Genomic DNA, 28000 nt, shown 5'->3' with positions numbered 1-28000 from the left:
TCAGAACTGATCAGAAAGTAACTTGGAACACACACAAGAATGCTCTTAAATGTATGACTGACATCTGTTTTTCAGAGTGAGAGCAGGAGAGAGGAGGAAATGTGTGCGTGTGTGTGTATGTGTATTAAGATGAGAGAGAGGAGAAACAGACAAAACACAAGAAAGGCAACCATTGTCAACCAATTCTTGTTGATTCCCCTTTTGTTTTGTCTGAGGGTTGTGTAATCCTTCTAACTCGACAGTCTTTTCATAAGAGAGTGTTTCAATGTTAATCCCTTGATTGTGAAACAACGTCAATCCCACCCAGGCGTGACCAGAGAGGTATGACGGTTGTTGCTGTTTTAACCCCTTTATCTCCTGAAAGGTGGTTTCTTGAGGTGTCCGGGGACCTGGGATCATACTGGGAAGTTACTTTTGTCATCTTTATGACTTTGAGTGCAAAAGCCACTGAGAAGGCTCCAGGATGTCTGTGTAAACATCCTCCCCAGTGTTGATCCAAAGGTCCATCCCATTAAGAGGGAATGCTGTTGAGTATTACCACACCAGTGAGGTCCACCTCTGTCCTTGCTACAGACCCCGTTCAGCCAAAGGACATGAGGAGATGCTCCTGCCGCTGCTGAGAGAGATGGAGAGACACAGATGCAAAGCCTGAAATCTGCAATGTTGGACCCAAAAATGCTGAGGCCGCCAGGAAGAACTTCTGCTGCTGCCACTCTGACCATCGTCAGGTGAACAATAATATTTCAAGTGTTAAGAGTTGATGTCAATTGTTGATGTTGTTGACAATAATGCTAAATTACTCATTGAGAAATTAATCAAGATATTTAATAAGAATTAGACCTAAACTAGGATCCTTGATCAAAGGTTGCTTCACGATTTTCCTTGGTGCGCCTCAAACTCTCCACTGCCGAATGGTGTTTTATACATTCAATCAATTGATAAATCTCCAAAGATACGATCACTGATTTGACTTGATTTAATGTCAAGCTCATTTAAAAACTGTTCATTGTGCAACCTATTCATTGTGCTCACTCATTTATTCATTTATTTTCTGTTTAGTAGTTTAGTCATGTAGTTAGTAGTTTTCGTTTCATGTTTAAAGACCTCGATTCTGTGATTTGTGTGTGTATAAAATGGTAGTCACTGTACACCATGGCCAAGAACCTCGTAGCAACCCTGAGATCACAAGTCTAAATTAATTAATAACTAATTATACGTTTTCCCTGTTTTGTCAAAATTGAGTGGCGTCCAACATTGAATTTAAGGTAAACCTAAATTCTGTTATTTAACAATGAACTAATCGTTTCTAGGAGCCGAAGATGAGCGCCATCACTCTCCGTCAGCTTTTACACCAATGTCTGTGATAATGATGCATAACTTTAAGTTATGAATGATTGTTACATCATTTGCTATTTATTCGTTTTTGATTATTAATCTTTTTAATCGTTACATCTTGGTGCCAGATACCATCACACACCTTCAGAGGTCTAGTGGAGTCCATGCCTCGATGGGTCAGGGCTGTTCTGGCGGCAAAAGGGAGACCTTCCCGATACGTATTCTAAAAACAATTTATTATTATTTATTATATTATTCATGATAACTTATTATGTTTAAAAACTATTAAAATTAAAATCAAGTTAATAAATGTATAACCAGTGCATATGGAATGGAACGTTGGAACGTTGTCAATTTGCTCACGAAAAAATAGGGTTTCTTGTCCTATATAAACCCTGTCAGGGTTTAATTCTGCTATAATGACTGTACACTCATTGTACATTATCCCTTACATAAAGACCTACCTGCTGTTTATCATCCTTTACATACCGACCTGCTGGCTGTACATCATCCTGCTTTTTACATGCCTGTTCACCAAAGAAATCACTAAGTGACACTAAATATTATTTGGAAACTATTTTATTTGTCACAAATTAACAATGACAATAATGGCAATGGTCCACATGATCCTGAGTTTCCTGGTCACTTTCCAATAGATTTACTGGATGACTTCACAGAGAGCCTTATGGTTCATCTCATAAGCCAAAAACAAATACAGGAAAATACACATACATCATTCAAGCAAACAGAAACAAACAAGAGTCCTAACCTACAAGTTAAACACTGAATTTTTTTTTATCTGCAACAACCTTGTTGCCCACTTAAAGCCCCTGTGAGGAGTTTTTCGCTGGTTATGAAACAGACTGAAATTAATTCTGATGACTTTATATGACCTGATTGATTATTTCTATATACTTATTTTTAATGCCTGAAACTGCTGGCGGGGGGTGGGTGTCAAAGAAGCGATTAACTGCACGCTGCCTTTGTTTACGTTTCCCAGGCAAAATTTTAAATTGAATGATACATAAGGTTGTTAAAAACCAACACTTAAAGCTGAAGTAGGTAACATTTTAAAAACTAACTTTTTGTCATATTTGCTCAAACTGTCCCTTTAAACATGCAGTAGTACATGAGAGAGATAATCTAAAAAAAAGTCATGTTCCTCTGGCTCCTCCTACTGCTCCTAATGGCATTTGTAAGAATCCAACACTCCCGAAACACACAACCAATCAGAGCCGAGCAGTCTCTCAGGCTGCTGTCAATCACACGCTGCGCAGCACCGCTCCTCCGCGCATGTTCACACGGTCGAGCTCAACTTCTTTAGTGTGCGCAGCGTCAGCCGGTTTGTGTCCACAAAGGCAAAAAATCAACCAAAGGGAATGAAAAAACTGCCCATCCCTCCATTGCCAACTACGGCTTTCACTACAAAGACCGTTAAACTGAAGAAGAGAAAAAAGAAAGAGTTGGACCGAGACAGAGACGAAATGAGAGTAAACATTGGAGCGGCATTTCCAAGGTGGAGAGAGCTACGGGACCTGAAAGGATTAAAAAGCGATGCTGAGTTAGACAGTTCTGCTCGACAGGTAATTACCCCAGCTTCATTTCTGCTGTATTTATTTTTTAAAAATGTTTCCACATTGCTAAGATGTCTGCGGTTTCTGTGACGCTGTGTTACATTGGTGTTGCAGTCGGGCTAATGTTAGCTTGTTCTCAATGCGGCTGCTGTTTAGCGTTGTTTTACGGCGGTGTGGCTGATAATATGTTTATGAAGAGCCCAGGCAGAAGGGGTGTGGAAAAAAAGAGATTCACTTTAGTATCGCTATTCTTTTGTTAATGATTTTTTGAATTGCCAGCAGAATCCTGAATAGATATTTACGCTGAGCTGTTTCATTTAAATGAACATTTTTCATTGGGGGGGAAATCCTGCTTTTATCCAGCAGATGGCACAATGGTGGTGTTATATGAGGTCTGGGACAAGGACAGCACTTGATAAATTTGTCATTTCTAACTGCAATTCCGGCATTACACTGATTTGGTGGCAGCGCTGTATCATAATCAGTTCAGTGCTGTGGAAAAGGTGCCGCCGGAACTGCCTAAGAAGAAGAAATGTGAAGGAAGAAGGAGTGAAAGAGAAATGGGCGCAATCAGAGTGCAGGACGAGGCATCAAGACGAGGGTATCTAGTTTCCAAGTCATTGGAAGTGTATGCAAAAAAAGATGTTTACACGATTTTAACGACACTTTTTATAAATCCTCCCAGATCCTCTCGCTTAAAATTGTAATATAGAGAACACTATCACTACGTATGTCTGTATCAGAACAATTCCTTTTGCATGATTTGTTGTTAGGTTAAGACACCCTGTCTAACAGATTAAACGCACGGCCGTTGGATGCGTGTTGCAAGGTGGCCATCGATGGAGCAGACCAGGAGGCCTTGGGCTACAAGGAGAGCATGAAGAGGTTTTATAAAACCACAAACAGGATGCTGAAATGCTCTGTCTCTGGTTTTCACCTATGAAGATGAAAACGTTTGTATTTAATGTTTTATTTTTATTTCAAACTACTTTGTTTTTAACTGTGTAAGTGAACACATTGGCTCTTATTCTGTATCAAATTAAAATTTTAACAGTGCACATCTATTTGTTTTTACTAAAAAAGGCTTCAAAGAGAGAATTGTCCTTTCTTCAATTGTTTTACATTTATTGTGTAAGCCTAAAATGAAACTCTGGAAGACTCAGATTGACTTGTGATGTGCATAGATTTAGGATATGTATTGTCTCTTAACACTCGAACTACCAAGGCAGTCATTTTGACTGCTTTCAAAATTTGCAACGTCAATAGGACCCTGACTTTTCCTAAATGTGTGTATATTTTATTCTAACATTGTTTTATCATTACAATTTCAAAACACAAAAGAGATCTGAGTATTACTACCTCGAATGACCATAGCAATCAAATTGACTGCATGCTTTTTACAAGGGGTGTCATATTTCACTATTTGCTACGTTTTCCCGCTCTTTCTCCTGCTCTATTGTTTGTTTTGTTTTTTATGCTCTGTGAAGCTAAAATCTAGCTATAGCTTCACTCAAAACCCAAGAGAGGCAAAAATGACAACTACTGACAACATCCTGTTCAAGAAATGCACCAATGAGATGATGTCACGGAGGAACTTGATAATGCGACTCGCAAATGAACTTCACTCCAGACACATGACAGCAAAAGCCAGACAAATAATGGTGATCATTTTCATTTCATTTTCATTTTGTGTCCTGATGTGTTTTTTACCTATTCCATCAATTTATTCTTAGATCTTTTTAGTGATTATCCAAATGATATGCAAATAATATCTGAGCAGTCAAAATATCTGCTATGGTCATTCTAGTAGTTTCAGAATTCTGGTTGACCGAGTGTTAAAGTATGATTCAAGTGTCTTTGATGGTCTAGTGATAAAAAAGAAAAGAAAAAATCGCTAAATCGAATCACAATTCTTAAAGAATGGCTATATATATATATACCTCCCAATATCCCTGCCGATTCACAGCCCTACCAGGCAGTGTTGCCGTTTCGTACATTCTCCTGATAGTTCTGTGTGCCTGTACTCTCACGGCTGAATGTTCACAACATCAGTGTGTTACTGCTTAGTTGGCACTGTCTTTTCCACAGTCTCTGTTAGCAAACTAAGTGCTGGTGGTTTTGCCAATTAGAATTTGCTGCAGACTGTGATTTCCGCTGGTTTGATGTGTATCTGCTTCAATAGTGTTGGTGGTGTAATACAACGGCTGCAGTTGTTGTCATTTCACGTTTTTTCCAGGGTGTCCGCCATATTGTATGTCTGGCACCTTCAGTTGCTGTGGTTACTAGTCTGCCTGCGCATCACAGCCTCCTCTGCAGGGAGGGCTTTGGAGGCAGGACTGAGCACCGCGGAAAGAGAGGGGGAGGGACCTGAAGGTTATCTTTCAAATTTTGAAGCAAAGTCCGCTCTCTTCTCCATCTCACCACAAAATGAAAGTTTTAGCTTTAATATACCACTGTAAAATGCACATTCACATTTTCAGTGCTCTTCAAAAATTCAGAATGGATGCTGACACATCAATACCGTTAATGAGCTTGACATACAGAAAGGGAGAAAGAAAATTCACCATCCTTTAAATAAAACAATTTTTCCAAACTGTGCTAGTTGCTCAATAGCTTTATATTCGTACTTTCCTTGATGATTTCCAGTTCTGAACTTTTTGTTTTGGAGTATTTCAAAGTAATGGTTCCAGATTCCACGTCTGTCTGCGCCGAACCCAAACACATTGACCTGGGAACACCAAAAAATATGCTGTGACTAATAATTGATTTTTGTTGTTATCATTTTACAATGTGCATATCTACAGATAACATTTTTGAAGGCTGTCAAAAAATCTAGTATGCCCATAAAAAAAGCAGTATTCACAAGCATTTGTCAGAGAAAAGCAGCTGTTTCATATGTCTGTAAAGGTTCTCAGTCATCCAGGTCAAAGCTTAATCCAAAGGGCAACTGGACTTGGTTGAAGTTCTTGAAGACGTTTTACCTCTCATCAGAAAGGCTTCTTCAGTTCTAAACTGACGGGTGGACGGAGCAAGAAATATAAGCCTCTGTTGTCTTTTGGTATGTAAATATATGTGTAATCAATCAAGAATTATTAACCTGGGCTGTTGGTGGGTCGTCGGGTTTACATTATAGGCAACCCAGTCTTGCTTCAAAATGTGCAATAGCTACGTTGGTCCACGGTGCAAAACGTATTAGTTTCACAATAACAGCTCTAAAATTGTGAGATGAGGTGTTTTTTCCCCCCAATTCTTTTCTATGGGCCTGCGTCCCGTCATGTGACTGACGGTTTCTCTTTGCTAAAACCAAAAACATGATGGACATTTCTTTTATTTTCAGTGGAAAATGTAATCTAATATTTTAAGATAGTTTCATTCGATATTTGTGTTATTTTATGTAACTGTTTGATTACGTGCTTTTAATGAAAACATATTTGAGAGTGCCCCAGGGCAAACACTTTTTGTCGGTAAACCTGGAAGTTACGTTCACAATTGCTTCGAGATTTATTTGTCGAGATAATCATCAGAAACCAAGATCGTCATGCATATCTGAGGCTATCTCCCAGCACATGGAGTTAAGATCAAGGCCAGGTATGTTGGGCTGTATGAGCATGCACATTTCTGAAATCTGCTGAAATAGTCTTCCTAGAGTGCCGTAAGTGCCCTGAACTATTGACCCTACCTGCATGAAATGGGATCTTTTCTCTTGGATAAGGATATTTTTATTGTCATTCCATAACATGTTATACATAAAAAGGATCGAAGTGGGGTACTCGGGACCCGGCGCTGGTAAATGTCACTGATGGTGGAATGCATATTTGGTAAGCATATTTATTGGACACAATCATTTATGATTATATTATTAATAGATATTAGATTAGATCACAATGAACTACAGTTTTGCGTCTAACCAGAGGTCCAAAATAGCGGTAAAGTACATATACTGTACATATATATACATACACACATAGAGTATACAGAATATGGATGATATGAGAGGTCTAAGGTATATACAGTATGAGCAGTAGCTAAAAGGATATGTAGAATGAGCAGAGTGAGTGTAAGCACTGTGGGCAGCCGTATTCTAGGTATCTAGTAACGAGCAGTCCAGTCCCTTCTGGTCTCTAGATAAGGCAGTAAGAACAGGATTGACAGCATGTACAGTATGAGTAGGGTGAGTATAAAGACTATAGTAGTATAAGTATGAATATATAGTATTATGTACTATGTAGTATTTAGTTTAGTTTAGGGGCGGCTGTGGCTCAGTGGTAGAGTCGGTCGTCTTTTAATCAGAAGGTAGGAGGTTCGATTCCCAGTTCCCTCAGGCTACATGTCGAAGTGTCCTTGGGCAAGAACTAAACCCCCAATTTGCCCCCAAATTGAATGAATGTGATCACTGATTGACAGTTGGGCACTTTACGTAGCAGCCTCTGCCATCAGTGTATGAATGTGTGTGTGAATGGGTGAATGTGACATGTTGTGTAAAAGTGGCCGCAAAGACTAGAAAAGCGCTATAAAAGTACAGTCCATTTACCATCTACAATCCTCAGTTCACTAGCATTGCTGTTTGGAAGCAGTTTAGTCCCTATCCCAAGCCTCCAGATTGATTGTCCATGGTAAGGGAGCATCAACAGAGTACCTTTATTATGGTCATCGACCTCCATCGATACGGTACATATGCACCTATAATATATACCATACACCATATCATTTTCAAGCACCTTTGATAGCCCTTAAGTATGTTGCTCTATGATGAGGGCCAAGGTCGAGTGGGGACTTTCCGCTGGTTTTGTGCTTTGACTGTTTTGTGATCTGCTGGTTTTGTGCTTGCTTGCTTTTTTGTGATTTGCTGGTTTTATGATTTGCTTGTTTTGCTTGGTTTTCAAATCACTTTCTACTTTTGTTTTTAAGGTGCTATATAAATAAAGTTACTATTATTATTATTATTGTTATATACATATGAATATGTACATATATCTATACTAGGGCTGTCAAAGTTAACGCGATAACGAGTTAACGCACATTCCCTTTAACGCCACTATTTATTTTGACGCGCGATTAACGCACGCAGGTTCTATTATTATGACCCTCCGCCCGCCCCATAGTTTGGGAAATCGAGAAGCAATGCAGCGGCAATGTTGTGGATAGCAAGCACGAACTGCTAGATGGTTCTCTGGACAAGACAAAAGTTATTTGTATTTACTGTCCATGTGAACTGAGTTACCACTAGAGTAAGTCGAGTCTTAAATACCACTTGATGGCCAAGCACACAGCTGATGCAGAGACCCCCAGGTTGTAAAAAAAGTATTTAAGGGATTAAACTTTGACTAAAATGATGTTATTTTTATTTACTACTGCAGACTCAATGACTTATTACTTAGGAATGTTACATTCAGGTCAATATGCCCGTCTGATATTGCTTGTTGGGTTTCAGTTTGCAGTGTTATAATTTCAGCATATTTTTTGAGCATGCAGTACCTTTGAGGTTATTCTGTGGAATATTCTGGATAGTATTTGTCATTGTTTTGGAGTGTTGCACATAATAATAAACACAATAATACACATGCATTTGCAACCTTTTCCTGTCTTCCAGTCGCAGGTCAGAGTGTTGTATATATACATACATTACTGTGCAAAGGTTTTAGGCAGGTGTGACAAAATGCTGTAAACTAAGAATGTTTTCAAAAATATTAAAAGTTGTTTATTCTTATCATTTTACAAAATCATAAGTGACCCAATGTATAAATAGCAAGTGATCTTGCGCCACCTTTAGCACCTGTGTGCATGTTGATTTTGAAATGAGCTGTGGTCGAGCAAAGGGATGGCGCGCTGCTATCTAGAGGACGCAGAAAGCGACTGTGCCTTAGACCAACAAAAACCTGGTCTAAAGTCTAAAATATATGGCGCAATCTGTGTTTGCTTTTTAGAGGGTGCATTATGGACGTACATTGGAGGGTTCACAACACCAGTCTCTGCTTTTCACTCACTCTACTCTACTCATAAGGAAAAAGCAGCGTGTTTGCTGATACAGTGAAAAAACGTTGTTTAAGGGACAGGCCGCAAGCTTCGGTTTCCCTCGTCTCCTTAAATGATGATACTGCTTTGGGTTTGTTACCGATCTGCTGAGAAGTGCAGGAAGACATGGACAAGCTCACCGCTGCCTCCACACCCCTGCTTCACCTCAGGAAGATTCCCGCTCGGGCCGCACACCGTCCAAAAACTACTCACACCTACACAAAACTCTACTGCGCACTCATTCAGACGCACGCTCTCTATAATACAGCAGAAACTGAAACAAACTCACATACACGTAACTAGGAGGTAAATGAATTACCATACTCAAACATAACTACCTGTGGAACCGAAAATTGTGCCCACAGATATTAAAGCACTATCAAGTTAGTCTCATTACGCAGAGTGTCCATTACGCACGAGAATACAGCCATGTTATTCAGCAGCAACAACAAGTAAATTAACATTTAAAGTAGGGCTGTCAATTGATTCAAATATTTAATCGCAAATTAATCGCAAATTTATTACCTGTTGTAAATGTACCTTAGAGATATTTATAAGTTTTTAATACTCTTATCAACATGGGAATGGACAAATATGCTTCCTTTATGCAAATGTATGTTTATTATTATTGCAACATTCCAAAACAATGACAAATACTGCCCAGAATATTCTACAGAATAACCTCAAAGGTACTGCATGCTCAAAAAATATGCTGAAAGCATACCATGGCAATCATCGCATATACCAATAATTTCTGTGAGAAGCACATCACATGTAGACTTACTCAGTGTGGATTACCCTCTTTCTAGATGCTTATTTCTTCCTTCCACAGTTTAATTGTACTCTCTTCTTCACCTTAATTCATGTTTTAATTCACAATCTACTTTAATCTGATTACTTTGCTTCACTTTCTCTCGCAATTCAGTTCTCACAGCACGTGACCAGCGTGTGCACGAGGGACTTTATGAATGACGTAGCGATCTAAACGATCGATCGTTACCGAATGACATCTGCACCTTTTATAAGCTTTATAAACAGCAACAATCAATGCATTTACAATAGGGACATACGGAGATACACAGTAGGAATGTTTACATTGCATTACAGAACTGCATATGATTGTGTGCGGACAGAGAGCGTCCTGATGTCCTGGGACTCCTGTCACTGTTTCAGTGCTCTTCCTCAACAAGGAGAGCGGGTGAACGACCGGCAAAATGTATGTAGCAGAAACACTGCCGGTGCTGCATTGCTTCCTGAATTCTCAAACTACGAGGCGGGCGGAGGGTCACAATAATAGAACGCGCGTGCGTTAATCGCGCGTTAAAATAATTAGTGGCATTAAAGGGAATGTGCGTTAACGCGTTATTAACACGTTATTAACACGTTATTAACACGTTATTAAAAACATGAAATTTGAATGAATCTGAGCAGGCCTACAAGCTGTAACTGTTAATGCTGCACTTTAGTCTTTGTGGAAAGTTAAGTTATTTTAAAAAAAAGAAATCTGAGCAGGCCTACAAGAGGTGATTGTTAATGCTGCACTATATAATTGATAGTTATACTTCAAAACTATCATAGTTATGATAGTTATTGATATGATATTATATTTTATATTTTTTATTTATTTGAGAATCTTTTATTTGAGAACTTAGTAGTAGTTTCCGACATTCTATTCTATTCTATAAAAAAATGATACTGCTGTTAAAAAGTTCGTAATAAACTAAAATATATATATATTTATATGTATATGCATATGCATGTATGTCTGATGCCTGTCTGATCAATATCTTGTAATCTTCAATAAAAAAGACAGTTTGGTCTACTATGTATAAAGCGTCGGTCTTTTACTTTATTGATAGCATTTACGCTTCAAAACCGGTATTGTACACTGTATAAAAAGTGATCTTGGTTTCTGAAGATTATCTCGATAAATAAAATGAACATATTTTATGTTTTGGCGAAGCAGTGGTGAACGTAACGTCCGGGTTTCCCTACAAAAAGCCCTGGGGATCTCTTTAATATGTTATTAGTAAAAGTACGTATCAAACATCAGACAGTTACATAAAATAACACAAATACCATAACAGCTCAGATAATTACACAAGCCAAAGATAAAGGATTGAAACAACAAGTTACGTGTTTCAGCGATATCAGCATCCATAGCAACCACCATAGCAACTGCAGAAAAAGTTGCAATTCTACATTTCTCTGGCAAGAGCTGAAAGAATCTTCGTAGTAACTAACCAATGTTATTTCGAAAATAAAAGGTACATTTCTCGCTAGAAATGTCACCTTTTATTTTTCCACTGAAAATAAAAGGAAAGTCCGCCATTTTTTTGTTTCAGCCAAGGGAAACCCCTCAGTCACATGACGGGGCACAGGCCCATAGAAAAGAATAGGGGGGGGAAACGTAGGCATCTCACAATTTTAGAGCCGTTATTGTGAAACTAATACGTTTTGCACTGTGGACCAACTTAGCTATTATACAATTTGGTGTGAGAGTGGGTTGTTATAGGTAGTGGCCTGACACACCACCTTTCAGTGTTAAGGTAGGTGGTTTCTAGCTTTGTTCACCAGTCAGTTTAATAACTGAAGAAGCCTTTCAGATGAGAGGTGAAACATCTTCAAGAACTTCAATCAAGTCCAGTTGCCCCTTGGATTAAACTTCGAACTGTTTTATGTGAACATCATTATTCACATAAAACAACTGCAAAGGAGCATTGACTTCTATGTAACTCTCTTTCTCTCTTAGTCATAGAACACTTTTTTTTAACCTGAAAAACGACCCTCTTCAGCCACTTTTGCACTTCCTCCTGGAGCCAGAGGCTGGTTAGCCTAGATTAGCAAGCCTGGAGATGAGGGAATAGCTACATAACAAACTGTCCCTTTCTAACTTCTGTTTTGTACATTCTACATTACCAAGATGTGTTATGTTAATCAGTTAACTGTAGTGTTACGGCTGCTAGGTGATTTTTTTTAACCTTTGGACAGAGCCAGCAGAGCTGTTTCCCTTTTCCAGTCCTCATGCTAATTTAAACTACCCAGCTTCTGTTTCAAGCTACATATTAAGCATCCTATTGATGTTCTTATCTAGCGATCGTCAAGACAACATAAAACAAGATCTCCCCAAATTATGAAGTATTGCTTTACACATTGTGCGGGCACATGTTACCCTGACTCAAAATGAACACAAATACAATGCTTTTATTTAAAAAAAAAAAAAAAGCTTTTAAAGATATTTTTGAACTCTAAATTTCTATTTGTCTCTCAATCGTCTTTTTTCTTGTATTTGCTGAATCATCACGATTACTTATTGCTGTAAACTGTAAGTGGAATGGCATAAATAATGATAGTGTGATATGAACCTACCTCATCACAAATTTGCAGGCTGAGAATCAAAGTCATAAAGCCAGTAGACGGGTACTTGCCCTTCTTTTGCAGCCACGTTTCATGAACATATTTCATGAAAGCTGGATTTAGGATCATCACCTGTTATAAATCAGACTTGGCCTTAAACCGACACTTAAAAATAGCTGTTTTTCTGCAGTTAATGCACATTACTATACATTTTTTTACTAGATGAAAATGTATATGCAAGTTTGATGCAAAATCATTCGAAATACTCACCAAATCCTTGTTCGCTCTACTCTGTGAATTCACGTTCCTGTTGGAGGTAACATTGGTTGTTAAATTCAGCAGGAAATGACCTGGTTCAATATTTCCTGTCTTTACAAAGTATTGCTTAGAAAAAATAAATGTTGCATTGTAAAAGTTAATCTACACATTATTCTAAATTCATAAATGCAACTATCCGGTTATTCACGTATATTATCAGTCATGACATCTGGGGATTTCTTTTCAGTACATTATTTCACACATTATACATCATTGTCAGCCATTGCATAGGAGTCATGACTGTTGCTGGCTTTTCCCTTCAAAGGGACGGCGGGGGGCCATTATGATGAGAAGACCGTTTAGTTTAAGTTAGCCAGTACATGTCGTTCACCCAACACTCTCTCAATGGAGATACAAGCGAGCAAGCTCTTTTTTTGGGAGCATTTTGCCTTTATGATACAGGAAAGCTGAAGAGAGACAGGCAATGTGGGGAGCAGAGAGCGTGGGAAGACATGCACCAAATGGATCGGCAGACCGGGAGTCGAACCTGCAATCAGTGCGTCGAGGACTGTAGCCTCTCGACATGGGGCGCCTGTTCTACCAACCGAGCCAAACCAGCGCCCCTCCATAAGCTCTCTGAACTACTTTATTCTGATGAATACACAACTTCAGTCAGTAACCACTACAGATAGAACCACGGCGGAAAAAGCTTATTCTTCAGCTAATGAATGAGCCAAGGATGTAGACTGTAACTTGCATAGCTTGGCATTTACTAGCCCTTCTCTCCTCTCTCTACCCTGTCGTCCAAATATGGTCACTTCTGGCTCCAGAAAACCAACATGGCAGCGGCCATAATGCTGAGGCTTTATATAGGCATTTAAGAAACCAATGGGGGAAGTTACAGTGGTCAATTATGTTTGCTGTACAGCAAGCTGTAATATAGTCAAAGAAGAAGAATACAGCAAAATGGCAACAGCAACTTTTGTTTGATACGTACTCTGGTTCGAAAGCATTGAGGAGCCATTCCAAATCCTTTATCTTGAATGGAAACAGCACAAGATGAGTAGTGTTGTCCAGATAAATAGCACTCGTTGGATACATCACATGATGAGTTGTTTTGGTCCCAACATCTTTCTCATAGCCTTTGGTAGGGCCTCGGTTCATTCTAAATGAAACAGGGGAATACAGATTAAATATCATGCAGCCAAAAGAAAACGAAATGGTGATTGAATTTGGCAGATACATTTTTACTCGATGAAACTAGAATGTTGTGAAACTATCAGAAAGACTTGAAGAACTTTAGAGGTGGCAGTAATTTTGTATTGAGTGTATGAACTTTATTGTCTGATGATTTACCTTATTACAACATCATGAAAGTCTATTAGAGGTCCGTAATATGATCCCTTCAAATTACCAGAATTCCCAACCACTGCACAAGTCCTGCAGCGGTCAGGGCTGGATTCTACAACATCTGGAACGGGTGGGAACACATGAAACAACTTGTCCACTGTCATCTGGAAGAAACTGAAGTCGCGTCTTTCTCTCTGTATTTTCTGACAAACATAACATAAAGACAAATTATATGAACTGTATTTTCATTTAATCCCACCCACCATCTACCTGTAGTACTGCCTCATTTCCACAACAAAAACAAGTTACAGCTTTAATTCTAAATTTCACATGCCTCCAGGGTTAGTGTCACAAAGCTATTTTAACTAAGGGTAAGTAAGGTCAAGCAGAAATAAGAGGTGAACGCCACATTTAATGACGTAAACACAAACAGTATACATTTCTTGTAACCTTAAAGAAGGTTATTTATTCAGAGGTTGTGTTTCATCAATGGAAAGTAAAGCACGTCAACACTTCCGGTATGATTTTTCAAAGTAAAAGCCCGATCTGGCATTCCGACTTCGCTCGTCTGTACACAATGCTTTTATTTTGATGCGTTTCCAGGGCTGGTTTTGTTTTTGTTTTTTAAATAAACTTTATTTCTAACATTTCCATGAAGGTGTTTGTGAGATAAAGTCACTCACAAGGCTCCTTTTTGCGGTTACTGCTTAATTTTCCTTGAAATAAAAAGGTAGTCATCAGCCTCACGTAGGTCATAAATACAATATGTTTGTAAAAAATAAATAAATAACATCAGGTTACAGACGTTATTCCTTCTGGTGGGATATCTCTCTCTCTCTCTCTTTCCCTAGCTCTCTCTCTTTCTCTCTCTCTCCCTAGCTCTCTCTCTCGGCTCATACGGTTGTTTTCACCATATGTTAATAAGGTCTAGTTTCTAATGTAAATAAGACCGTTTTCCAACTCCAAAAACCTGAATAAACAAGGACCCAAAACTGATCCTGGATAAGGCAAACAGCCAGGCAAAGTGAAGAGTGATTAATGTATATATTTTATTTACCTTAATTAATTATAATTTACAGTTGAGCAGATGCCTCTTCATTATTTCCTGCCGGCCTATATAACAAATCTAAATGGCATTTATAAAGTGAACTATGCACCACAATGTGACCTTTATCAAGTTCATGTGGAAAGACAGGGCTGTCAGCCCAGCTGAAGCCGCAGCCGACATGCACACAGTGTGAACACTTTGACGGCGTGAGCCGGAGCGCATGTGTGCAGTCTGAGCTGTTAGACTTTCTAAATACAGCAGTCATAAGTTCGCTAAGTTAGCTCTTATAAATAAGCAATAACCAGGAGCATTTTCAAAAGTAAAGTTTGTGGACAAACATTTCACATTTTATGACTTTTGGTTGCACAACAATCATTACCATGAGTTTGTGTGTTGAGGGCTGAATTTGGTCAGGTTTATGCACCATCAGAACCCAGTATGGTTTAGAAAATAAATCCTGGTTTGGGTTCAAATAGATACTTATGTAAATAAACCTCCACTATAAGCAGACTATGGCACTTATTATACTACGTCACCAGACTCTGACACCACATCAGAACAATAAGCTGGTGGACATGCTAATGATGCTATAGGGGTACAGCTGCATTTTTTAAATGTTTGCCCACTGACCCAGCTGCACTATTTGATGAGTTGGGAGTGAGACCGAGGATGCAGTTTGCAACCTATTCTGGTTTCCAGTGCAAAAGGTGCTGATGTAACCATAGTAATAGTTGCCAGTTTTGCTGCAGGACCGGTTAGTATATCTCACAATTCAAAGTGAACAAAAAAGAGAATACTGGTGCTATGTCTTTAAGGATAAGTTGACATTTACCTTCCACCAGTTGAAAGCCTCCTTTGAGATATTATAGTTTCTTGACAAAAAGGGCTTATGAGATGCATTTACAACCTTCCTAAAGCCTGCATCATCATCGTTTAAGCATTTGTGACATGCACAAAGGCTTGACTGCTGAGGTCCGAGGGAATGCAAAGTGTGCTCCCATGTTAACAGCACACCAATTACAGCAGGGATACACAGAAGGTAAAAAATACATCTGAGTTTGCTTTGTTTCAATATGGAGAGCATCTTGGCAGCTTGAAGCTCTTCAGTGAAGAACAGAGGCAATCTGTGGATACAATATGTAATAAAACACATTAGTCAGTTTATTATCACAGAAACCCTGTCATGAATAAGCCTACAGCAAAACAAAAACATACAAAAAAACAACCAACCTAGAGTACTACAGTAACACTGCAACAAAAACATTAGGCTGGTGATCTATATTATGTCGGACTCCGTAGTTTTCTCTGGACCCCTGCCTACTCCGACCAGTGATGACGTGTATAGCCGCATGTTATCATTCAACCGCTGGCTGTCGAGGTGGTGTCCAGCAAACGATGTGGGCTTCATAGATAACTGGCAGACATTCTGGGGAAATTCTGGTCTGATTAGGAGAGACGGCATGCATCCCACTTTGGATGGTGCAGCTCTTTTGTCTCTTAATATGGCTTAGTTTGTTAGTCGTAAAACCTGACAAGCCAGAGTTGAGACCAGGGGTCCGTTTCAGAAAGGAGGTTCAACAAACCCTCAGTCTAACCCCGAACCGTGGTTTGACTTACTCGGAGTACAAATTCGCTGGCTTTTTGGTTTCAGGACAGCCGATCAGAGTTAGTTCTATCAACTCTGAGTAGGTTCAGCCGCAGTTGAGTGAGTGCACATTGACTATAAAAAGCCAGCATTAATGGAGCCCCGATACCACGATTCACCATGGCAACGGTACACAAAAAAGAGGTCCTCCTACGTCACACCAGTGGAGCTCGAAATCCTCACACAGACGTTCAGGTAATACGAGCATGTTTATAGAAAAATAAAGTAACACGGCTGCAGCTGCAAAAGAGAGAGAAGCGACGCGGGAAGAAACTGCTGCTCGAGTAAACGCACAAGTTTGACTGAATTGTCTATTTATTTAATAATTAATCACGACCAGAAGCTAAAATTTATATTAATTTAGGAAGCACTTCTAAATGAAATACCAGAACATCATTCAAAGGTGCGGCTCAGGCAGAACAGGCTCATGGCTGAACCTCACTTCAATCATATTCTAAATATTAAACTAATGAAATATCATTCAGTGGCTGTTTTAATGTGCATTAGCTTTATCCCTAACATGATGCTGACTTCACATACATTATATTTTATGTTGATTAAACTGAATTGTGTTAGTTAAAAAAAAAAAATCCAATAACTTACGGCGTCTTATTTGAGTGCTCTCTGCAATGGTGGTGGAAAATCTATAAATGATTACTTTGACACAGATTTGTCTTTTGATTTTTTTATCATAATTATAAAAGACTTTTGCAAAGGGGTCAGAGCACCACAGAGACGCAACGTTTTTTTTTTTTCATTTGTTACCGCTCAAACACACGCGTGAGACGGGCTGAATGAATAAGGAAGTTGAATAAGGGTTTTATATGCTAGAGGGAGGAGACGGAGCAAAACTCTGAGTTTCCTGAAGAAAACTCGCTGCTCGCGACCAGGTTAGGTTCACAGACACTGTTACCATAGTAACCAACTCAGAGTTGAAGTTACCTCTCTTTCTGAAACGGCAAACCTGAGGTTTCCCTCATTTCAGGGTTAACAAACCCGGGGTTTTCACGAAACCCGCTTTCTGAAACGGACCCCAGGAGGCAGAGCTGCAGTCCTACATGCTCCTCTGTGCTTCTCTTTGAGCTGTTTCCCAGCCACAATGTTAATGTGATAGAGACTGTCTGCCCCCCCAACCCAGACCTTTTATTACAGTTAATTTAAAATTGAATTATTAAATGACTAAATCATTCAAATCTAATTAAAATTGAAAAAATGAAATGTGGTCTGTTAAATATCAGATCTCAGTCATCTAAAGCTCTATTAGTAAACGATCTGATATCAGATAATCATATTGATTTACTCTCTTTAACTGAAACTTGGCTGTGTCAGGAAGAATATGTCAGCTTAAATGAATCCACTCCTCCCACTCAGTCACTCATATTCCTCGAGACATTTGTCAAGGTGTTGGAGTGGCAGCTATTTTCAGTTCTAGTCTTCTAATCAACCCTAGACCAAAACTTAGTTTCAGCTCTTTTGAAAGCCTTGTTTTTCACATCCAGCTTGGAAAACTTTACAGTTCTTTTATTTGTTATAGTATACCGCCCTCCTGGCCCATACTCCGATTTTCTAAATGAATTCTCAGTTTTTATCAGATTTAGTCCTGAGTACAGATAAAATAATTACTGTAGGTGACTTTAATATTCATGTGGATGTTGATAATGATAGCCTTAGCATGGTGTTTATGTCTCTATTGGACTCTATTGGCTTCACTCAAAGTGTAAACCAGCCTCACCACTTTAACCACACCCTCGACCTTGTTCTAGCTTAAGGCCTTGAAACCAAAAACTTAAGTGTCTTTCCACAAAATCCTCTTTTATAGGATCATTATTTTGTAACATTTGATGTCCTATTAACTGACTACACTCCAGTTAAGAAAAATGTACTCATAAGATGTTTGTCTGATAGGGCTGTAGCTAAATTTAAGGAAGCAATTCCAGCTGCTTTTTAATTCTATACCATATCTTTTTACTACAGAGAGCTCTTATGCTAATGCTAGTCCTTCTCAGCTTGATCAGTTTGTTGATAGTACTGCAGGTTCACTGAGAAGTACTCTAGATTCTATTGCCCCCATAAAAAAAGATTAATAAACAAAAGAGGCTAGCTCCATGGTATGACTCAGAAACTTGTAACCTGACACAAATGTTGCGTAAATTTGAAAGAATGTGGCGATCCACCAAAAGAGTCTCGTTTACTCTGGCAAAATAGTTTTAATAAATACAGGAAGGCCCTACGGCATGCCCCTCCCTAATGGAAGAAAATAAAAACAATCCCAGGTACCTTTTCAGCACTGTAGCCAGTATTGAGCTTTGTATTAAGATAAGATAATCCTTTGTTCTTTCCATATCGGAGAAATTTACAGTGTTACAGCAGCAAAGTGGATAGTGCAACATTACAATAAAGGGCATATAAAAATAATTAAGTAAATAAGCGTATCCTAAAACAGATGTACAGAGCTGATTCCTATAGCCCTCAGCAGTAATTCATGGGATTCTTTACTAAAATGTGTAACCTCCTGCCCTTAACTGGTGCACATTTATCTTTGGAAACTGCTCAAAAACCTGTTTACCCATGTTTACCTCGACAGTTTTTCTCCAACTGACCTTTGTGAGGTAATGTCTCCTCTTGAAGATCTGACAAACCCAATGTCATGAAACAAGTCGCTTTACTTCCAAGTACAAAAATTCTCTCCGTTTGAGTCAAAATGTTCAAGCTTATAGTTTCAAAATCCCTTGCCCCATGACTTCTAGAACACACCCCCCATTGGTCTTTGCACAAGAGATTGGCCCTCGTAAACCAAATGTCGTGGTAAAATAAATTGCCCCCCATATAAGTTTAACTTTAACCAAGTTTCCCTCCTTAATGATCCCTGGAAAATTCCCACACCTGAGCGAAAATTCTCTTTTTCTAAACCATCAACCTGTCTTTTAAACCCGATTTCAACCAAGCTGCTAAAGGAAGTCTTTCCCTCAATTAGCACGTCTTTACTAGATATGATCAATATGTCTTTATCGACAGGCTATGTACCACAGTTTTTTAAACTAGCTGTAATTAAGCCACTTCTTAAAAAGCCTACTCTTGATTCAGGCACCTTAGCTAACTATAGACCTATATCTAACCTTCCTTTTATTTCAAAGATCCTCAAAACATTTGTCACTAATCAATTACGTGACTTAATTCGATGATTTTATTTGATGATTTATTTGATGTTTATCAGTAATGTCCAGTGTGACAGAGACTAGAACAGTTAATTGGCATTTTAGGAGCCGCATTAAGTTGGTTTAAATCCTATTTATCAGATCGATCTCAGTTTGTTAATGTTCATGATGTGTCCTCTATGCACACCAGTTAGTCATGGAGATCCACAAGGTTCTGTGCTCGGACTGATTCTTTTCACTTATGCTTCCTCTTGGTAATATCATGAGGAAACACTCCATTCATTTTCATTGTTATGCAAATGATACTCAATTATTCTTCTCAATGAAGCCAGATGACACCAATCAGCTATATAAACTAGAAGCATGCCTTAGATGACTCGAAATTTTCTTCTACTTAATTCAGACAAAACTGAAGTTATTGTGCTCGGCCCCAAACACCTCAGAGATTCTTTCTCTAATGATACAGCTGCCCTAGATGGCATCAGGCTGACATCCAGCACTACTGTTAGGAAGGTCTTCTTTCACCTTCACAACATAGCAAATATCAGACACACCCTGTCTCAAAAATATGCAGAAAAACCAGTCCAACCAGTACATTATCCGCTATCAGGCTGATCTAAAAAGTCTCTAAAGACTCTTCAGCTGCTACAGAATGCTGCATTACCCTCTCTGCACTGGCTTCCTGTGAAATCAAGAATATAATTGCAAATCTTTCAAAATCCTTCTACTGTGTAATTTAGAGTCTTATGTACATACAAGTAAGCATCTCAAAAGTTTTAGAAATTAGTTTTAATCCAAACTCGAGTTATTGCCATTCTTTCTTTGTTAAATTCCCTGACGATGGGGTTAAATTGGCCGTGGTTATGTTTGATATTTATCAAGTCATACATTTCCTTGAACCAATCGACCACAGTTGTCCCGCCCTCACAGGTGCAATAACACTTCTCGGCTCGCGATCAATCCTCCTCTCTGAGTCTGAGCTAATTCGTGTCCACAGACCCTGAACGTCTCTGCACATACCTGCTGCAATTACCTAATGATCGCCTTTTCCCCCATCATGCCTGTGTGCTGTCCCCGGGTGCACATCTACATTTTGAGATGACAACGTCTCATTCTTTTATTTTGTAAATGCCGCGGACTTGGAGAAGCAGCAGTGTTTCCGCTACATTTATTGAAATGTTGCAGCCACTGCTTCAGAAGTCGTAATTAAACGACTCTTTGTTGATTTGTAGCTGAAATCTCCAATCGTCCATTCTCTCCTCATTGAGGAAGAGCACTGAAACAGTGAACTCGCGAAGTTTTGGCAACCAAATAAACAACAGCGGAATCAAAGGAGTACGGGGCCGGGGGCGGGGCCAGTAGCGATGCAGAGAGCAGAGGCGCAGGTGTGTTGGGGGACTGAAGCAAGGTGATCGGATTAAAGTAGTTGGTGAATTAAAACTTAATGAGGTGAAGAAGAGAGTACAATTAAAGTTTCTCAGTAAGAAATAACCATCTAGAAAGAGGGTAAGTCTTCATGTGATGTGCTCTCACAGAAATCATTGATATATGAGATTAATTGAAATCAATTGATTACAAAGCCTGTAATTAATTAGATTCATTTTTTTAATCACCTGACAGCAATAGTTTTGATATTATGTGCACATGCGCACATTCCTGGGTAGTACAACATATCCTCTACCCTGCTGCTGAAAAAAATCCAAGAGGAAACGCTGTTTTCCCATGCGCCATTGTTGTGTTGACAGTTGCCATGAGAACGCAGGCAGGCGGACCCCGGCAGGTGTCAATCAACATGGGATCTGCCACGCCTACACAGTCCTGAGAAATGGTCTGAATAGCCAAATGAGCTGTTTTTCAAGAAGATTTTTTAGTGGTTCTGAACATTTATTTTCACTCAGATTTTTGTGGATGCTTTATGACACACTCAACTCTGATATCATATACACTACCAGTCAAAAGTTTGGACGCACTTTCCCATTCACTTGTATGAGAAAATGTGTCCAAACTTTTGACTGGTAGTGTATGCATTTTTGCTATTTTAAGCAGAGTTTCCAGGGCCTTTAATGGTCAGGCACCATCATATCTTAAAGAGCTCATAGTAATAGTGCCATATTACCCCTCTTCAGCTGGAAAAAACGCGGACCTGGCAACCCTGGCTTTGCATCACATGAAACTTTGATCTTGAAGCCTGATGCCCCACTAAAGCTCTGTGTTTATCGGTGAAATATATGAAATACACAGCATATGGGCATATGACAGCCTGTTGAGACCAGGTTTATACTTTAACTCTGTGCAGAAATACGGACGGATCGAAACGTTATTGATTCAGGTATGAGCATCAAAACACACTATGGATCATATGGATTGCGCCTTCCCTCTCGTTGGCTCGTCCCGTATTAAAAACTTAGATGCAGTCTCCTTACTGAATAAAAACAGATACAATCTGTCTGTATTTCCGTGCGTGTGACCGTGATTTATGCGTGTCGAACCCGGGTTTGTCAAAAATATTATTGGTACTGTCTGGTCCATGCAGTCAAAAAGGTTGGGAACCCCTGCTCTAAATAACATTAAAAAAAGAGTACGGTCTTGACCTGCTCTTTTTGTAAAGTGTCTTGAGATAACTTTGGTTATGATTTGGTGCTATACAAATAAAATTTGATTTGATTGATTGATTACAATGTATAGTAAACTATATGTATAGTAAACACAAAAGGAAATATGCTGTCCAAGTTACATGTAATCTTGGACAATGTCTCCCACCCACTCCATGATGTGCTGGTTACAGCTCCTGTGGGAACTATGGGGAACTCTCATTTTGTGTCTTTGTGTCACTAATGGTCTTGCTTGCATCTGTAGGTCATATATTGTAGATGCGTCAGTATTCATTTCAGTTTGTTTCATAACCATGAGAGCAGTTGAGCACAGGAGCCCATTCAGCGTAAGACTTCCCCCGAGTTGCACCACAGAACACTACAGGAATCATTCCTGCCTGTAGTCATTAAACTTTTCAACTCCTCCTCCCTTTATCTTAAACTGTGCACTGAATACTGAACAATATTTACTTTTCCAGTCAGGGATGTTATCTACATAGCTGCATGAATACCTCTTTTAGTTTCCTTGTAGAACATCGTAAAATGTTGTGTAAAGTACAGTGTGAGACAACAGGGAGGATATTCAGAGGTGTTTTAAGCTTTAAAGACAAAATATTTAGCTTGACTCACCTAAGCAAAGAACCTCCAAATATTATGATGTTATTAATATTATACAAATAGTATTAGGTTACAAAGTAATAGCATTTCCTATTTAATTGTGTCTTTGTCATGTAACTGCTAACAGTAGATGAACGCAATGTCAAAATTGTCACTCCAGACAAAAAGCATAGAATTAACAAAGTAATTTACATTAACTGGTTTGTTTTTCCATTTTAAATTTGAGCTTTCAACACATTAAAACACTACATTGTGTAAATATATGCCAGGTTAGAAATAACAAATACAAAAAAAAAAACATTACTAAGAAATATATATTTATAAAGATTTTTTTGCTTACCTGAGAAGAGATTAAACAAAAAACAGACGTGTGAGGCAGGACTTGAATGACTGTTGATGATCCTGTCGAACATCAACTGTCCAACTAGAATCCACTGGTAGAACTGCCTTTTAATCAGGATGGCAGCATGCCATAGTACACCATGCGAAACTGACAAGGTATTCTGAGCATTTCCTGGAAACGTCTGTGAGGTCCTGATCTTGTCTCTCTGTGTTAAGCATACTGGCTGTCATTGTTGTAACTCTGATTTGGCCTTGAGTAGCACCAGGTGGTTGGGCGTTAAGGCCTCTAAACCATTGAGGTCTGAAGATGCCGCTGTCAGGGATGCAAACAGGTAAGGGGTAAAAAAGTTCGGAACAGAGAAAACCTGACACAACTGGGGGGGTCCGGGGAGAAAAATTTGAAAGATTTTGCGTTATTCCCGAATTCCCCCCCAGGGATTAATAAAGTATTTCTGATTCTGATTACATGCTAATTTCTAGTTACTTTCAAGTATCTACCTTAAGATCTAACAGCCACTATGGGTAAAACAACCCTACAAACCAACTGATAAAATAACCTGACCCAGACGCTCTCTCTGCAAACAGACCAATTGGTTAACAATGGCACCAAAAGGAGACGGGCACCGCTTCGCTGCGCATCCGCCTAATGGGCAAGTAATAATCAGGGATTTCCATAAGCGTCGGCTGTCGGCCAAACAGCCGACTGGTCACTTAATTACAGCCAGCTACTTTTTCCTTGATTCTCATAAAAATAGTTTTGACTAACAAGTTGAGACTCACTTTTCCTCTACATTTGAGAAGCACCCACCTCTGCTTTAAATCAATACGAGTGTTAAAGGAGTTCAGTCTTGTGCTGAGCTACTGAGGTGACTAACTCAGGAGTGACCTGGCTGAAGCGCTTCGTCCTAGTTAGTAATCAGGTTGAAATGATGATTGGCAGCCAGACCAGATTGCAGTTAAAACAATCTTTTATTTCATATCTCCATGAATTCAGGTTAAATACAGTCCATTTGAAGTGCACAGCAACAAAAACACAAAACTCACGCCAACAACAAACTTCACACTTCCGCGGTCAAAAACCATTTGCCCTCCAGGATCACACACCTAACCTAGGCAGTGAACTAACGAATACTTATACCTGCGCTGTTGTAGCACAGCAACACCAATAGTTCAAACACAAAATTGCACCTAAATGATGGCTCCTGCACACCGGCCCTTAAATGTTTATGGCAGGCAGACATAACAATTTAAACAACCAAAGTAAAATTAAAGAGCCAAAGTGTCACAAAACACTAATATGTGACGTTCATTAAAGACAATCAAACTGACAAACAAGTTGCCTTGCCAAACTTTGCATGTTAAGTATCTCTTGCAATTCCTGCTCATGTGACCAACACATAAACATGCAAAACAAACTCCACTTTCCTTCAGAAAGTTCATTTTTTCCTTGAGCTTCTTTCCTTTGAAATGTTTGCATCCCGCCACTGAGTGACCAGAACCACAGCAGAGGCATGTAGCTTCTTCAGTCTCCTCCAAACCAGATGATGCCTCCTCACTTCCTTCAGTCAAGTACCTTAATGTTATTGTAGTGGCAACATTTCCTTTTCCTCTGCTGCTGAGCCGTGATGTAAACCTGGTGAGCCTTTTTCCAGTAACAGCAGATGGCTGACAAGACTCAAAAAAGGACCCAAGAGCACGACTCAAAATTCAGAAAAATCAAAAGGTTTATTTTAACAAAGGAAGTCCACGAAAATTCCAAAGAAACACAAAGTACAACATAAAATCGCTGCTAATCAGGAAAACTAAGATCAGGTTGAGAAAAACACAAAATCACAGCAATGCTGGAAAAAAGGCTTGACCAAAGTACAAACAAAAAATCACAGCTAAGCTGGAACTAAAGACCAGAGCAAAGACCACACTAATATGAACAAAGCTTACTTGTACAAGAGGGATCAGGACGAGACTAGAGACAAGACGATCTGACACAGGACACAGGTAGACACAGACTTAAAATACATGAGGAAATGGGAAACAGGTGGACACAATCAGGGGTGGAGCAGACAATCACACTGACGAGGAAACACCAGGGCAGGAAATAAAGTTTCTGAAACGAGAGAGGACAGTTACTACAAAATAAAAGCGGACATGGCAAACATGGAAGACAGGACTAAAAACATAAAACTTAACATAACCGTCGAGACATGACAGTACCCCTCCCTCTAGGGACGTCTCCAGACGGCCCAGGGTTCTGTGAGCGTTGTGCATAATAGTCTCTAACCAAGTCCTTGTCCACAATGAAGCTAGCAGGGATCCAGGATCTCTCCTCAGGACCGTACCCCTCCCAGTCAACCAGGAACTGTTGTCCCCGACCCCGACTCCTGACATCCAACAGTCTTTTCACCGTGTAGACGGGACCCCCGTCCAACATACGAGGAGGAGGCAGTGGTTTGGCAGCCGGAACCAGGGAACTCTCCATGACGGGCTTGACCTTGGAAACATGAAACGTGGGGTGGACCCGGAGAGACCTGGGGAGGCGGAGACGGACAGACACAGGATTAACCACTTTGGAGATGGTATAGGGACCCACAAACCTGGGAGCCAGCTTTTTGGAGGTCACACGAAGGGGTAAATCCTTGGTGGATAACCAGACGTTTTGACCAGTCCTGTACTCCGGGGCCGGACCCCGCCGTCGATCGGCCATCCTCTTCATCCTGGCCGCGTTGCGAGTGAGGACCTTCTGAGCTGCCGCCCAAACCCGGTGACATCGGCGGATCAGAGCATGAGCGGACGGTACCTCCACCTCCTTCTCCCCCTCAGGAAACAGGGGGGGCTGATAACCATAGGCACACTGGAACGGAGTGAGTCCAGTTGCCGAGGTAGGGAGGGAATTGTGGGCAAACTCCACCCACATCAGACGGCGACTCCAGGAGGCCGGGTTCTGGGACACCAAACAGCGTAGGCAGGTCTCCAACTCCTGGTTGAGTCTCTCCGTCTGCCCGTTGGATTGAGGATGGTACCCAGAAGAAAGGCTCACCGTGGCTCCAATGAGAGTGCAGAATTCCCTCCAGAAACGGGAAACGAACTGTGGGCCCCAATCAGATACAATATCCCTGGGAAATCCATGCACTCGAAACACATGTTGCATCATGACCTCCGCTGTTTCTTTAGCTGAGGGTAATTTAGGTAAAGCTATGAAATGTACCATTTTGGAAAAACGGTCAACCACCGTCAATACGGCAGTGTTACCTTGGGAAACCGGGAGTCCCGTAACAAAATCCAGGGAAATATCCGACCACGGTCCGCTGGGGATGGAAAGAGGATGAAGGAGTCCCCTCGGAGACAAGGATGAAGTCTTGTTCCTTGCACAGGTGGGACAGGCAGCAACATATTCTCCCACCTCCTTCTCCATGGCCGGCCACCAAAACCTCTGCTTGATCACAAACATAGTACGCTTCACCCCAGGATGACAGGTAAGCAAGGAAGTGTGAGCCCAGTGAATGACCTGTGACCTCACCGTCTCCGGCACGAACAGCCGGTCCGGAGGGCAGCCACTAGGTGCTGGAACCTCACCATTAGCCTGCTTGACCACAGTTTCTATCTGCCAAGTCACCGCTCCAACCACACGGTTAAGTGGAAGGATGGGTTCAGGCTCCTTGGCATTAGATGTGTGAGGAAACATCCTAGACAGAGCATCAGGCTTGATATTTCTGGAGCCAGGTCGGTAAGACAAAGTAAAGTTGAAACGATTAAAAAATAGAGTCCATCGAGCCTGCCGAGCATTCAGTCTTTTAGCCTTTCTGATGTATTCTAAGTTCAGCTCAGCTGTGGTAAACTTACGTGACAGGTAAGCACAGGGGTGGAGTTTGTTGTCGCTGACCGAACGTTGGGATAAGACAGCCCCCAACCCCTCGTTGGAGGCGTCCACCTCCACTACGAACTGCCGAGGAGGATCGGGGCAGATGTGAACATCCTCTTGAGGTTCTGAAAAGCTTTCTCCGCCTGGGAATTCCACTCAAAATGTACATGATTAGAAGTCAGGGCATGCAAGGGGGCAGCAATAGAGCTGAAGTTCCTGATAAAACGTCTATAAAAATTGGCAAAACCCAAGAACTGCTGAACCTGCTTCTTGCAGCTGGGTGTCGGCCAATTGGCCACCGCACTGACCTTAGAAGGGTCCATCTTGATGTGGTCCTCCTCAATAATGAAGCCCAGGAATGACACCTTTTTGACATGAAAGTCACACTTCTCAGCCTTTACGAACAGCTGGTTGTCCAATAGCCGTTGTAGAACTTGTTCCATGTGCTGGATGTGGGTTTTCTCATCAGGAGAGAAGATCAAAATATCATCCAGATATACAAAAACGAACACATTCAGGAAATCCCTTAACACGTCGTTTACTAGGGCCTGGAAAACAGCTGGTGCGTTAGTGAGGCCAAAAGGCATGACCAGGTACTCGTAGTGTCCAGTGGGGGTATTAAACCCTGTTTTCCATTCATCCCCCTCCCGAATTCTGACCAGATGATAAGCATTACGTAAATCCAGTTTGGTGTATATTTTAGCATCTTGTAACTGTTCAAATGCTTCTGTCATGAGTGGGAGGGGGTACCTGTTCTTAACCGTAATGTTATTCAGCGGGCTGTAGTCGATACATGGTCGGAGTGACCCATCTTTTTTCTTGACGAAGAAGAATCCGGCCCCTGCCGGAGACGAGGATG

General features: G+C 40.3%; 1 protein-coding gene across 1 annotated transcript; it reads right to left on the bottom strand.

Moving 5' to 3' along the window:
• Positions 1-1700: 1700 nt before the first annotated feature.
• On the bottom strand, positions 1701-23516 carry LOC138609447 (CMP-N-acetylneuraminate-beta-galactosamide-alpha-2,3-sialyltransferase 1-like). The gene is made up of 7 exons (XM_069682086.1): positions 23439-23516; positions 23284-23355; positions 13893-14089; positions 13534-13701; positions 12549-12585; positions 12291-12410; positions 1701-5637 (listed from the first exon to the last, which is right to left on the bottom strand). Exons 1-7 carry the CDS (start codon positions 23514-23516, stop codon positions 5470-5472), a joined length of 840 nt encoding a protein of 279 aa, XP_069538187.1. The 3' UTR covers positions 1701-5469.
• Positions 23517-28000: the final 4484 nt, after the last annotated feature.

This window comes from Semicossyphus pulcher, unplaced genomic scaffold, assembly GCF_022749685.1.
Source record: "Semicossyphus pulcher isolate SPU_LCO1_2020_fin unplaced genomic scaffold, fSemPul1.0.p SCAF_5, whole genome shotgun sequence".
In the NCBI taxonomy this organism is placed as follows: domain Eukaryota; kingdom Metazoa; phylum Chordata; class Actinopteri; order Labriformes; family Labridae; genus Semicossyphus; species Semicossyphus pulcher.
Note: the sequence above shows the minus strand (reverse complement) of the source record. Positions and strands in the feature narration are given on the sequence as shown.

Bases quoted from the DNA above. Each gene is read 5' to 3' on its own strand.
- LOC138609447 (XM_069682086.1), bottom strand. From the start codon at position 23,516: ATGACAGCCAGTATGCTTAACACAGAGAGACAAGATCAGGACCTCACA. The intron at 23,356-23,438 runs GTCAGTTTCGCA...TTGGACAGTTGA, and splicing joins GGAAATGCTCAGAATACCTT to TGTTCGACAGGATCATCAAC. The intron at 13,702-13,892 runs GTAAATCATCAG...TGTTTCATTTAG, and splicing joins TTTCATGATGTTGTAATAAG to AATGAACCGAGGCCCTACCA.